Below are 15053 nucleotides of genomic sequence, written 5' to 3'. Positions count from 1 at the left end.
TCCGTCCGGAACGGATAGGGTACCACCAACTGTCGGTCCCTGGGCCACGCCTCCGGTGAACCCTGCTGGACCGTGGCCCGGTACAGCCGTCCTTGGTCCCAGACCACTCGCTCCGGGTCCGAGTCCGAGGGAGGCTGTGCCGCCTGCTCCTTAAGAGCTTTCAGGCTGTCGTCAGCTTCTAACGCTGCCTGAAACCCCTGACTAGATGTGGCCAGAATCGACGAGACTGTCACATCTTCAGTCAGTACCCCGGGACCTGTGTCCTGGCCTCCACCTGACTCGGCTGCCACTTGGTCAGAAGGGGAAGAGCTATCGGACCTCCGGGAGGCCCCTTGGCTTCCAGCACTCCCACTGCGGGTGACAGCGGCCACAGCCGCTGCGACCGTGGGTCGTGCCTGCTCCTCCTCCGTTCCTGACCAAGTCGCCGGTTCAGGCAGACCTACCTGGCTTCCTGACACCCCGGTTGTGGGGGAACCATGCACCGAGATCTTACCTGGGAGCACTTCCGCTCCTGGACCGGCCCCAATCTCACCTGCCTGTTCCCCTCCTGCAGCAACAGAACCCCGCTGTGAAATCTCTGGGGACCCCACATTTGCTGTGGTAGCCCCCACCCCACACACTGGTCCTCCCCCTGCAGCACCCTGCTCTCTGCTTATCCCTGCAGAGGGCAACAGATCCCAGCTCACAGGCTGGTTACTTGTAGAGGCATTGTCACACCTTTCTCTGACCCCCTCCCCTGTCACAGCTGCAGCTGTGTGTGTGTCTATGGTGTCTATGCAAGCAGAAATATCAGAGTTCACTCCCTCCTCCCTTACATCATTCATAGATAACACATTAACATTGTCCGGAGGCATGTCAGTACTGGCTGAAGGTTCAGCCCTTGGTTGGGGCCCAAACTGGGAGGTTATCTGCCCCAAATCTGTCCCAAGTAGCACGTTTGCAGGGATCCGATCAGTTACCCCCACCTCCCTCACCCCCCGCCCTGCGCCCCAGTCCACATAAATGTCAGCAACAGGCAGCGCCGGGTCAGTGCCTCCAATCCCGGAGACAGCGAGGGTTTTTCCAGGGATCAAGTCTTGGGGGGACACCATCTCAGGCCGCACCAGAGTCACCTCCGAGGCGCTGTCTCGCAGTCCTATGGTCACAGACCGGCCGACGGTGACAGGTTGGAAGCTGTCCAGGGACCTACCACCACCCCCACCCACACAATACACCTTGGGCGGCCCTTGGGACGGGGACGGAGCCGGGGCCTTGGGACGCTGAGGGCACATGGCCTTGAAGTGTCCAGGTAGGTTGCACTGGTGGCACCGTCTTGGTTCCGCCACGGGCCTGGAGAGGGGAGTTGAGGGGGACACCCCCTGCAGTCTAGGGGCAGGTGGGGCAGTCGCCGAATTCATCTTACCCCCTCTCCAGGTGCTGCTGGTGGCCGCTCTCCTGGCCTCAGGGGCCCGGTTGTTGGTGTAGTCATCGGCAAGGGCAGCTGTAGCCGTGGACCCCTTTGGCTTCTGGTCTCGGATGAACTGGCGGAGATCCTCAGGGCAGTTCCACAAGAGTTGCTCCGTGATGAACAAGTCCAGGATCTCCGGTCCGGTGGAAAGCTGCAGGCCTTGGGTCCAGTGGTCGGCAGCTCGGGCAAGTGCCCGCCTGTGGTCAGCCCAGGAGTCCTTTGGTCCCTTCTGTAGGCTCCGGAACTTCTTGCGGTAGGACTCTGGGGTGAGGTTGTACTGTTGGATCAGGGCCCGCTTGATGGTGTCGTAGCCCTGATCTGCCTCAGCAGGCAAGTCCCCAAGGATATCCAGGGCCTTACCCCTTAAACGGGGGGTCAGGTATTTGGCCCACTGCTCCTTGTCCAGATGGTGCTGCAAGCAAGTCCGTTCAAAAGCAGTCAAGAAAGAGTCCAAGTCTCCATCCTTCTCCAGCACTGGGAAGTCCTCAACACGGACCTTTGGAAGTTTGGTGTCTTGAAGGTCACGTGTGGCTGATGAGGGCCGGAGCTGAGCTAGCTGCAGCTGGTGGTCACGGTCTGCCTGTTGCCGTCGCTCCGCAGCCTCACGCTCTGCCTGGCGCTCTTCACGCGCTGCCTGCCGCTCTGCCCTGCGCTCTGCCAGGAGTTCCTTGTAGCCCTCCTGGTCTCCAGCCTGGAGAAGGGCCATAGCCATTTGAAGAAGGCTATCCGAGCCTCCCAGGCTCGGTGGAATGGCACGTGGTGATCTGCGGCCCGCTGCGGAGCCTGGTGATTCACTGTCCGTTGCAGAGCGGAGGGCTGGCATCTGGCTCGTTGAGGACCCTTGGGCGAGCTCCTCCTCATTTTGTCCAGCAGTGCCAGGTTGTGCGATGTCCTCTGCAGAGCTGTTCTCTGGCGTCGGGCTCTTGGAGGGCTCGTGGACAACCTCCTCATCGTCTCTGGCCTGAGCATCGGCCATTCCTTTGGCTTTGCTCCTGGTGCTCTCAGCCATTCTTGCAGACTTTTGGTCACTGACACAGAACTGACACCTGATGCCTCCACACACCTTACAGTATCTGCACTCTGACACTCTAGTGTTGAGCTAGTCTGAAGACCCCAGCAGCCACAGCTGCTGCAGGCAGTCTTTAGTGTCTGGGAGTATGGGTCTCACACTCACACACACTATTATCTCGATCCCACCGCTATGCCACCAATATGTCACGAACCACCGGGGGGGTCACTCAGAAATCCCCCGCGCTGGCTACCAGTACGTCACAATCGGGGGGTAACAAGTGGGGGTCAGCCCTCCTTTATACCTCCCGACCGACAGACAGAGCACGTGACGCGCTCTCTAGCGCCCCTCTTATAGTCAGGCCAATTATGGAATTGCCCGACCATAAGCAAGGAGGCCGCTATACTACTTATGCCGATTATTGAAGGGTCCCCGGTGAGAGTAAGGTATATATTCCCCCGACCTCCGCGGGCGGAATATATAAAATCTCCCCGAATCTCACTGGCCTCCCCACAATAATCCTTGGCACAATTCGCTGCCACCAACCGATTTACGGTAACTATTAGCCGAACACACAGACGTGGGATTCAAGATCGAGATAACAGAACAGCCCAAGATTAATTATATAATTTAATCAGCCTAAAGCACACTAGAACTACAATATATACAATAGGGAATCTACAGAATATACATATGTCAGAGTACAGTTACAATCAAAGCATGGGTTACAAACAGGCATACACAGTTCCAGCAGTTACCTTGTTGCGTCTGGCCACAGGGGGGCGCTGTACCCAGGTTTCTAGGATCCTTCCCACAGATGTTTCCTACACGTGCCCCCAGCGAAAAGAACACTGGAAAATGGCCGAAGTAGGGTTATCAACCTGGGCCAATCCAGGTCCCCTCCTACCTTAGTGACCTCAGAGGGAGCACTGCTCCACCCCTGGCTTGAGTTATGGACAATCCACAACATGGAATATGGGCCATAACTTTGCCTGGGAGCGTCGTAGGCGGACGCCAATGCTCTCATTGTGACAGTTATGAATTTAGCTACAGAACGAGGGGACTCATGACCCGTCTGCCAGTTCCCCATTGGCTGATATCACGCCTGGGGCATTTCCCAATGTCCTGCTCCCATAAAAAGGGTGTGCCGGCATCGTCCGCATGCGGAGACACCATTTTTATGGTTGCCATATTTATCGGAAATATGGCTTGCGAGATATGAACCATTTTTTACTGGAGTCGTTCTGTCTGGCTATTTCCATAGCCTTGCTAACTAGCTAGCAGCCCCCACTACAGGGTCACGGCAGGGAGTCATCCTGTGTCCATTGTCCCCAAGCCACCTAATTTCCATATCACAGGACATGGCCATGGAGGTGTAAGTGGAACACTGAGAACAAGAAGGGAGGGGGCACTGCCAGGGAGTGATGAGGGATTATGACTGGAGTCATAATTCATCTTCATATCCCGGGATTTGCCTCACACACACCTCCCCCCAAAACACACACACACCGCCACACACGCACCGCACAACACACCACACTGGGAACCACAAACACCGCCCTACACAGACACCCACACAGACAATGCTGCACACACACAACACACAAACACCACGGCACACACAAATATATGCACATACCGCGCAACACACACATTGCACAAAACATACCTCTCCCCAAAACACACACACGCACCCCACACACACACACCCACAAAAACCGTGCAACACACACAGCACCACACACACACAACGCTACAGACACACAGCGCTCCACAAACAACGCAACACACAAACAACACCGCTCTCACACACCCCCACCCAGACAACACCCAGAACATGTACAGCGCCCTACACAAACACTTGGTAACTACACACAACAACATCTATCTATCTATCTAATATATATATATATATATATATATATATATATATATATATATATATATATATATATATATATATATATATATATATATATATATATATATATAAAATATAAAAGCAAAAATCATACATTAACTACACAATACGTAAATTCTAGAATACCCGATGTGTTAGAATCGGGTCACCTTCTAGTTGAAATATGAGTCCTATCATCATAAATTATACTTTTTCCCCCAAAGAATAATAAGATACAGAAAATTGGGATGAAAATGTCTTTATTTTTTTCCCTACATTTCGTAGGCACAAGCTCGCTGTCATCGTATTGGACAGAGCAAAGCTGTGAAGGTTTATCGTCTGATAACCAGGAATTCCTATGAGCGGGAAATGTTTGATAAGGCGAGTCTTAAGCTGGGACTAGACAAGGCTGTGCTACAAGACATCAACAGAAAAGGCAACACCAATGGAGTAAGTGTGATTATCGGAATAGTTTGAGCTCCGATTTTTCCATCAGAACATGTAGGTTATAGAACGAGAAAGTGTTTTGGCACAGTATATTATTCTATATTGATACATAGAGGGTTGTCTAGGATCAGAACTGATGTCTCCTTTTTTCCAGAAGTTTCATCGCTACTGTCCATCAGTTGTATCTAAATGGGGTTGAGCTGCAAAACTAGACACAACCCAAGGACAGGCTTGGTGCTGCTTTTGGACTAAAAGGAGACTTTATTTTTTTCGAACCCTGTACAACCAGTTTAACCCCTTCACGACCTTGGACGGATCTATCCGTCATGGAATGTGTCACATTAAGTCCCGCCCCCTGCCGCTGGGAGGATGTGGCGATCCGCGCACATATCTGCTGTTTTTAACAGCTGACATGTGTGCCTACATGTTCCGAGTGGAATCGCATTCCACCCGGAACATTTAACCCCTTAAATCTCGCTGCCAAAGTCTGGCAGCGAGATCTATATGCGCGCAGCCATGTTTTTTACTTACCGCCGCCCCCACCGGAAGTCACGTGCGTGATCACGTGACTTTCGGTGGTTGCCATGGTAGCACAGGGTCATGTGATGACGCCTGCTGCTATGAAGTTTCACTTTCGTTTTCACCCGGCCCGGAGCCGAATGAAACAGGAAGTGATTGTATCTGCTGTTTACAGCTATATAGCTGTGATCAGCAGATAGATAAGAGCGATCGGATTGCTGATCGCTATAGCCCCCTAGGGGGACTAGTAAAATAAAAAAAAAAAAAGGTTATAAAAAAAAACCTAAAAGTTCAAATCACCCCCCTTTCACCCCATTGAAAATTAAAGGGTTAAAAAATAAATAAATAAACACATATTTGGTATCGCCGCGTTCAGAAATGCCCGATCTATCAAAATATAAAATCAATTAATCTGATTGGTAAACGGCGTAGTGGCAAAAAAATTCCAAACGCCAAAATTAGGTTTTTTGGTCGCCGCAAGTTTTACGCAAAATGCAATAACAGGCGATCAAAACGTAGCATCTGCGCAATAATGGTACCATTAAAAATGTTAGCTCGATACCCAAAAAATAAGCAGTCACTGAGCCATAGATCCCGAAAAATGAGAACGCTACATGTTTCGGAAAATGGCGAAAAACGTGTGTCACTTTTATTAGACAAACTTGTGAATTTTTTTTAACCCCTTAGATACAAGTAAACCTATACATGTTTGGTGTCTACAAACTCGCACCGACCTGAGGCATCACATAGATACATCAGTTTTACCATATAGTGAACACGGTGAATAAAACATCCCAAAAACTATTGTGATCACACTTTTTTTGCAGTTTTTCCACACTTGGAATTTTTTTGCTGTTTTCCAATACACTATATAGTAAAACCTATGGTTTAATTTAAAAGTACAACTCGTCCCGCAAAAAACAAGCCCTCATATGGCAAGATTGACGGGAAAATAAAAAAAGTTACGGCTCTCGGAAGAAGGGGAGCAAAAAACAAAAACGCAAAAACGGAAAGTGCCCAGGGGCTGAAGGGGTTAATAGACATAATTTTGTGTTGATCTAAATGGGTGTTCTGTTTAGGTACAGCCGCTGTCTAAAATAGAAGTTGAAGATCTCCTTAGAAAAGGAGCATATGGTGCACTCATGGATGAGGAAGATGAAGGTTCTAAATTCTGTGAAGAAGACATTGATCAAATTCTACAGCGCAGAACACAAACCATCACCATCCAGTCTGAAGGAAAGGGGTCCACATTTGCTAAGGTAGGAAATCCAATGTAAAAGAGGGTGGAGTAGAGAAACATGTATACATGTATTGTTAGTATATTTAAGGTTTACAAAATTCAATTTCTTATCCCTCCATAGGCCAGCTTTGTGTCGTCTGGTAATAGAACAGACATCTCGCTAGATGACCCTAACTTCTGGCAAAAATGGGCAAAGATTGCAGAGCTGGACACAGATGCCAATAATGAGAAGGTAATTTAGCTTTATGTGGTTTTGTAACTTGCATTAAATTCTAGTAACTCGCTACAGCAGTAATTTCTGCACTCCTATTGTTTAGGACAGTTTAGTCATTGACCGGCCCCGTGTAAGAAAGCAAACAAAACACTACAATTCATTTGAGGATGATGAGCTGATGGAATTCTCCGAGCTGGAGAGTGATACTGAGGAGCGTCCTATGAGGTCCCGACGATTGAATGACAAAACCCGGAGATATCTGCGGGCAGAATGCTTTAGGGTAGAGAAGAACTTGCTCATATTCGGGTAGGTGATTGTTGTATTAATGGAAGCATGGTTAACATTTATGGAATTTTAGTTATAGTCTGGGCCAGTGATATCAGTTTGCAAAGCTCAGCAGATTCAGGGTTAAGTGACTGCATGTATTCCATAGATACTTTGGGGAGCAAAGAACAGTCAGTAGAGGAGCTAATTGCTGTACTCACACAGTTCCATACATCTTTAAAGGGAATCAGTCTTGTCTGATAATAACTAACTGCAGATATAGGGTTAGGCTACTTTCACACTTGCGTTGAACGGCATCCGTTGCATTGCGTTGTGCGACGGATGCAACGGATGTGTTGCATATAATGGCACAACGGATCGTACAAAACAGAAGCGTTTTTTTTTTTTTTTTTTTTTGTTTTTTTATTTACTTATTTATTTTTTTTTCTTCTTTACAGTTTTACCGCCAGCAGACTAGCGTTCGGGCGCTCAGCTGAGAGCTCTCACATGCCGGCGTTCGGGCGCTCAGCTGAGAGCTCTCACATGCCGGCGTTCGGGCGCTCAGCTGATCGCTCTCACATGCCGGCGGCCGGGCGGTCAGCTGATCGCTCTCACATGCCGGCGGCCGGGCGGTCAGCTGATCGCTCTCACATGCCGGCGTTCGGGCGCTCAGCTGAGAGCTCTCACATGCCGGCGTTCGGGCGCTCAGCTGATCGCTCTCACATGCCGGCGGCCGGGCGGGCGGTCAGCTGATCGCTCTCACATGCCGGCGGCCGGGCGGTCAGCTGATCGCTCTCACATGCCGGCGTTCGGGCGCTCAGCTGAGAGCTCTCACATGCCGGCGTTCGGGCGCTCGGCTGATCGCTCTCACTTGCCGGCGTTCGGACGCTCAGCTGATCGCTCTCACATGCCGGCGTTCGGGCGCTCAGCTGATCGCTCTCACATGCCGGCGTTCGGGCGCTCAGCTGAGCGCTCTCACATGCCGGCGTTCGGGCGCTCAGCTGATCGCTCTCACATGCCGGCGTTCGGGCGCTCAGCTGATCGCTCTCACATGCCGGCGGCCGGGCGCTCAGCTGATCGCTCTCACATGCCGGCGGCCGGGCGCTCAGCTGAGAGCTCTCACATGCCGGCGTTCGGCTGAGAGCTCTCACATGCCGGCGTTCGGGCGCTCAGCTGATCGCTCTCACATGCCGGCGTTCGGGCGCTCAGCTGATCGCTCTCACATGCCGGCGTTCGGGCGCTCAGCTGAGCGCTCTCACATGCCGGCGTTCGGGCGCTCAGCTGAGCGCTCTCACATGCCGGCGTTCGGGCGCTCAGCTGAGCGCTCTCACATGCCGGCGTTCGGGCGCTCAGCTGAGCGCTCTCACATGCCGGCGTTCGGGCGCTCAGCTGAGCGCTCTCACATGCCGGCGACCGGGCGCTCAGCTGAGCGCTCTCACATGCCGGCGGCCGGGCGCTCAGCTGAGAGCTCTTACATGCCGGTGGCCGGGCGCTCAGCTGAGAGCTCTCACATGCCGGGGGCGCTCAGCTGAGAGCTCTCACATGCCGGCGGCCGGGCGCTCAGCTGAGAGCTCTCACATGCTGGCGGCCGGGCGGTTAGCTGAACGTTCAGCCACCGAGAAACAAAATAAAGTTTCTGTGATTTTAAAAAAAAAAAAAAAACATGCGCAGTGAAAAATAAAGGTTTCCCCCGCTCAAAAAAAGTTACATGCTGCGTTCCTTACTCCCAACGCAGCGTCAAAATAACGACGCTGCGCCGTCCAGCGGATGCAAGCAAACACTTGCGTTACAGTGCGTCGTCCATACAAGTTTATGGAGAATAGCGCAGTGCGTTAACGGACTGCGCTATTCTCTATAGTGACGGACTGCGCTGAACGCAAGTGTGAAAATACCCTTAATCTGCAGATTAATAGCATTAATTAGCCCGGTCGCAGTACTGAAAGTGCAGCACCCAGGAGAAAATGAACTTTATTCCTCGCTTTAGACGCCAGCTTTCAGTAATTCAGGCATGCCCAGAGCAATTACAGTCACTGCTAACAGCATGAGAATGGCGGCTGTAACCTCGCCAGTCATTGATTGTCCGCCAACTCTCCACTGATGCACTGTATAGCCGGGGCCAGTTTACAGCCGGCGCACTTAGTGCTGTGCGTGGTGTAGCTGTGCAGTGTGTGTGACTGAAAGCCGGTGACCGCCGGGGGGAAATAAAGTACATATTTCTTTGTCGCTCCATTGGGAGACCCAGACAATTGGGTGTATAGGCTATGCCTCCGGAGGTCGCACAAAGTATTACACTAAAAGTGTAAAGCCCCTCCCCTTCTGCCTATACACCCCCCGTGCTCCCACGGGCTCCTCAGTTTTTTGCCTTGTGCGAAGGAGGCAGACATGCACGCACAGCTCCACAGATTGGTCAGCAGCAGCTGCTGACTATATCGGATGGAAGAAAAGTGGGCCCATATAGGGCCCCCAGCATGCTCCCTTCTCACCCCACTCTTGTCGGCGGTGTGGTTAAGGTTGAGGTATCCATTGCGGGTACGGAGGCTGGAGCCCACATGCTGTTTTCCTTCCCCATCCCCCTTAGGGCTCTGGGTGAAGTGGGATCCTATCGGTCTCCAGGCACTGAGACCGTGCTTCATCCACAACTCCTGTGGAGCCTGCTGGATAGGAGCCGGGTATCGTTCAGGGACATGGCCCTGCTACTTGGAGGTACTCTGTATCCCTGTGGGGACAGCGCACAGCAACACTCCAGCTTTGCTGGGTGTGCTAGTGCACCGGGGACCGCGGCGCTGACCGGGTTAATATGTGCCATTACACACTCAGCGTTGCTGAGTGTGTTTATGTATAGGGACTGCCGCACTGACCGCCGCTGCCATGGAAACACCGCGGCGCGGCTGGGACTTGTAGTGCGCCGGGGACTTCCACGCCGGCCGCGCTTTTACGGCGGCCGCGTTTATTACTAGAGTCCCCGGCTTTTTGCGGCCTAGTTTCCTTTCTTCCCACCCCCAGCCCTGACAGGCAGGGGAAGGGCGGGACGCTGCACAGAACGAGCAGCACTGAGGGCTGGAGCATGCTTTGCATACTCCATCCCCCTCACTGCGCACAGTGCGGGCACCAGTTCCCGCACTTTCTGGGTCACGCCCACGGCTCCCTCCTCTCCTCAGGACGCCGGCAGCCATTCCTGTCAGCTCCTCGGACGCTGCAGAGGGGGACAAAGTCTGGGAGACCCAGGCAGGGACTCTGGTGGCCTCACAACCGCTTTAAGCGGGTGGTAAGCAGCACCTGTGGTGCTAGCCCCATTGTGCAGTAGTGTAACATTATATGTTTATGGTATATATATTTTACACTGTATGGTGCACAGTTGATTTCTGGCTATATACCCTATTGTGTTGCTCAGGGAAGATAATAGCATGGCGCCCACGAAAGGCAGGGGTGCCAAAACACAGGCTTTTTATGCTGCCTGCGCCGCATGTACGACCCCGCTACCGGCAGGTTCCACTGACCCTCATTGTGTGCACTGTTCGGCCCCTGTGGCACTTACTCAGCCAGAGCCTCTGCTAAGAGGGGCCCAGGGGGAGCCACCTGCTGACACTGTCCAGGTGACGGGGACGGAGTTTGCAAAACTCTCTGAGACTATGGCTAAGATACTAGAAGCCTTGCAGTCCAGGCCGGTATCTCAGCACAGGGACTCTGTTGAATCTTTGTTCCCTGGCCCACCTCAGTTGGACCAACAATGTCCTCCCGGGGTATCTCATGGGTCCCAGGCTGAGGGTTCTGACACAGACCCCAGCCCCAGACCGACTAAGCGAGCTCGCTTAGAATTTCCCTCGACATCATCATATTGTGCAGGGTCTCAGAGGGGGGAATCTCTGGTTGATGAAGCGGAGACAGTTGATCAGGATTCTGATCCTGAGGCCGCTCTCAATCTTGATACTCCTGACGGGGACGCCATAGTGAACGATCTTATTGCGTCCATCAATCTAATGCTGGATATTTCTCCCTCAGCTCCTCCGGCGGAGGAGTCGGCTTCTCAGCAGGAGAAATTCCGTTTCAGGTTTCCCAAGCGTACACCGAGTATGTTTCTGGACCACTCTGATTTCAGAGAGGCAGTCCAGAATCACCATGCTTGTCCAGATAAGCGTTTTTCGAAGCGCCTTAAGGATACACGTTATCCCTTTCCCCCTGACGTGGTCAAAAGTTGGGCTCAGTGTCCCAAAGTGGATCCTCCAATCTCCAGACTGGCAGCTAGATCCATACTTGCAGTGGAAGATGGGGCTTCACTCAAAGATGCCACTGACAGGCAGATGGAGCTCTGGTTGAAATCCATCTATGAAGCTATCGGCGCTTCTTTTGCCCCAGCATTCGCAGCCGTATGGGCGCTACAAGCTATCTCAGCAGGTCAAGCGCAAATTGACGCAGCCACACGCACGTCCACGCCACAGGTGGCGTCCATAACCACTCAGACGTCGGCATTTGCGTCTTACGCTATTAATGCCGTCCTGGACTCTGCGAGCCGTACGGCGGTTGCAGCCGCCAATTCGGTGGTACTACGCAGGGCCTTGTGGCTACGGGAATGGAAGGCAGATTCTGCTTCCAAAAAGCGCTTAACCAGTTTGCCAATTTCTGGCGACCGATTGTTTGGCGAGCGTTTGGATGAAATCATCAAACAATCCAAGGGAAAGGATACATCCTTACCCCAGCCCAAACCGAACATACCCCAACAGAGGAGGGGGCAGTCGAGGTTTCGGTCCTTTCGGGGCGTGGGCAGGTCCCAATTCTCCTCGTCCAAAAGGCCTCAGAAAGATCAAAGGAACTCTGATGCATGGCGGTCTAAGTCACGTCCTAAAAAGACCACCGGAGGTGCCGCTACCAAAGCGGCTTCCTCATGACTTTCGGCCTCCTCACTCCGCATCCTCGGTCGGTGGCAGGCTCTCCCGCTTTTGCGACACCTGGCTGCCACGGGTAAAAGACCGTTGGGTGAGAGACATTCTGTCTCACGGTTACAAGATAGAGTTCACCTCTCGTCCCCCGACTCGATTCTTCAGGTCATCCCCGCCTCCCGAGCGAGCCGAGGCTCTTCTGCAGGCGCTGGGCACTCTGAAGGCAGAAGGAGTGGTGGTCCCTGTTCCTCTTCAGCAACAGGGCCACGGTTTTTACTCCAACTTGTTTGTGGTCCCAAAGAAGGACGGGTCTTTCCGTCCTGTCCTGGACCTGAAACTTCTCAACAAACACGTAAAGACCAGGCGGTTCCGGATGGAATACCTCCGCTCCGTCATCGCCTCAATGTCCCAAGGAGATTTCCTTGCATCGATCGATATCAAAGATGCTTATCTCCACGTACCGATTTCTCCAGAGCACCAGCGCTTCTTGCGCTTCGCCATAGAAAACGAACACCTGCAGTTCGTGGCACTGCCGTTCGGCCTGGCAACAGCCCCACGGGTTTTCACCAAGGTTATGGCTACTGTAGTAGCGGTCCTCCACTCTCAGGGTCACTCGGTGATCCCGTACTTGGACGATCTGTTGATCAAGGCACCCTCTCAAGAGGCATGCCAACACAGCCTCGACGCTACCCTGGAGACTCTCCAGAGTTTCGGGTGGATCATCAATTTTCCAAAGTCAAATCTGACACCGGCCCAATCGCTGACATACCTTGGCATGGAGTTTCATACCCTCTCAGCGATAGTGAAGCTTCCGCTGATCAAGCAGCGGTCACTACAGAAAGGGGTACAATCTCTCCTTCAAGGCCAGTCACACCCCTTGAGGCGCCTCATGCACTTCCTGGGGAAGATGGTGGCAGCAATGGAGGCAGTCCCTTTCGCGCAGTTTCACCTGCGTCCTCTTCAATGGGACATCCTTCGCAAATGGGACAGGAAGCCGACGTCCCTCGACAGGAACGTCTCCCTCTCTCAGGCGACCAAAGCTTCCCTTCGGTGGTGGCTTCTTCCCACTTCATTATCGAAGGGGAAATCCTTCCTACCCCCATCCTGGGAAGTGGTCACGACGGACGCGAGTCTGTCAGGGTGGGGAGCGGTTTTTCTCCACCACAGGGCTCAGGGTACGTGGACCCAGCAAGAGTCCTCGCTTCAGATCAATGTTCTGGAAATACGGGCAGTGTATCTTGCCCTGAAAGCGTTCCAGCAGTGGCTGAAGGGCAAGCAGATCCGAATTCAGTCGGACAATTCCACAGCGGTGGCATACATCAACCACCAAGGCGGCACACGCAGTCGGCAAGCCTTCCAGGAAGTCCGGCGGATTTTGATGTGGGTGGAAGCCACGGCCTCCACCATCTCTGCAGTTCACATCCCAGGCGGGGAAAACTGGGAAGCAGATTATCTCAGTCGCCAGGGCATGGACGCAGGGGAATGGTCCCTTCACCCGGACGTGTTTCAGGAGATCTGTTGCCGCTGGGGGGTGCCGGACGTCGACCTCATGGCGTCCCGGCACAACAACAAGGTACCGACGTTCATGGCACGGTCTCAAGATCCCAGAGCTCTGGCGGCAGACGCCTTAGTTCAGGATTGGTCGCAGTTTCAGCTCCCTTATGTGTTTCCTCCGTTGGCACTGTTGCCCAGAGTGTTACGCAAGATCAGGGCCGACTGCCGCCGCGTCATCCTCGTCGCTCCAGACTGGCCGAGGCGGTCGTGGTACCCGGATCTGTGGCATCTCACGGTCGGCCAACCGTGTGCACTACCAGACCGACCAGACTTGCTATCTCAAGGGCCGTTTTTCCATCTGAATTCTGCGGCCCTCAACCTGACTGTGTGGCCATTGAGTCCTGGATCCTAGCGTCTTCAGGGTTATCTCAAGACGTCATTGCCACTATGAGACAGGCTAGGAAACCAACGTCCGCCAAGATCTACCACAGGACGTGGAAAATTTTCCTGTCGTGGTGCTCTGCTCAGGGTTTTTCTCCCTGGCCTTTTGCCTTGCCCACTTTTCTGTCCTTCCTTCAATCTGGACTGGAAAAGGGTTTGTCGCTCGGCTCCCTTAAGGGACAAGTCTCAGCGCTCTCTGTGTTTTTCCAGAAGCGCCTAGCCAGACTTCCACAGGTACGCACGTTCCTGCAGGGGGTTTGTCACATCGTTCCTCCTTACAAGCGGCCGTTAGAACCCTGGGATCTGAACAGGGTGCTGATGGTTCTTCAGAAACCACCATTCGAGCCAATGAGAGATATTTCTCTCTCACACCTTTCGCAGAAAGTGGTTTTTCTAGTAGCAGTCACTTCACTTCGGAGAGTGTCTGAGCTAGCAGCGCTTTCATGCAAAGCCCCTTTCCTGGTGTTTCACCAGGACAAGGTGGTTCTGCGTCCGGTTCCGGTATTTCTCCCTAAAGTGGTATCCCCCTTTCATCTCAATCAGGATATCTCCTTACCTTCTTTTTGTCCTCATCCGGTTCACCAATGTGAAAAGGATTTGCACTTGTTAGATCTGGTGAGAGCACTCAGGCTCTACATTTCTCGGACGGCGCCCCTGCGCCGCTCGGATGCACTCTTTGTCCTTGTCGCTGGCCAGCGTAAAGGGTCACAGGCTTCCAAATCAACCCTGGCTCGGTGGATCAAGGAACCAATTCTCGAAGCTTACCGCTCTGCTGGGCTTCCGGTTCCCTCAGGGCTGAAGGCCCATTCTACCAGAGCCGTGGGCGCGTCCTGGGCTTTGAGGCACCAGGCTACGGCTCAGCAGGTGTGTCAGGCAGCTACCTGGTCGAGCCTGCACACTTTCACGAAACACTATCAGGTGCATACCTATGCTTCGGCGGATGCCAGCCTAGGTAGACGAGTCCTTCAGGCGGCGGTGGCCCACCTGTAGGAAGGGGCCGTTTTACGGCTCTATCACGAGGTATTATTTTACCCACCCAGGGACTGCTTTTGGACGTCCCAATTGTCTGGGTCTCCCAATGGAGCGACAAAGAAGAAGGGAATTTTGTTTACTTACCGTAAATTCCTTTTCTTCTAGCTCCAATTGGGAGACCCAGCACCCGCCCCTGTTTTTTTGTGTGTACACATGTTGTTCATGTTGAATG

At 52.9% G+C, this 15053-nt stretch overlaps 1 protein-coding gene across 3 annotated transcripts in view; it reads left to right on the top strand.

Annotated features, from left to right (window-relative positions):
• Positions 1–15053, top strand: part of CHD6 (chromodomain helicase DNA binding protein 6) — a 338823-nt gene that overhangs the window by 246663 nt on the left and 77107 nt on the right. For all 3 annotated transcript variants that reach the window (XM_075349913.1, XM_075349914.1, XM_075349912.1), the window contains exons 18-21: positions 4642–4806; positions 6402–6581; positions 6684–6794; positions 6880–7082. In XM_075349913.1, coding sequence (XP_075206028.1) covers positions 4642–4806; positions 6402–6581; positions 6684–6794; positions 6880–7082 — 659 coding nt within the window. The remainder of the gene's footprint in view (positions 1–4641; positions 4807–6401; positions 6582–6683; positions 6795–6879; positions 7083–15053) is intronic.

This window comes from Anomaloglossus baeobatrachus, chromosome 5, assembly GCF_048569485.1.
Source record: "Anomaloglossus baeobatrachus isolate aAnoBae1 chromosome 5, aAnoBae1.hap1, whole genome shotgun sequence".
In the NCBI taxonomy this organism is placed as follows: Eukaryota; Metazoa; Chordata; class Amphibia; order Anura; family Aromobatidae; genus Anomaloglossus; species Anomaloglossus baeobatrachus.
Note: the sequence above shows the minus strand (reverse complement) of the source record. Positions and strands in the feature narration are given on the sequence as shown.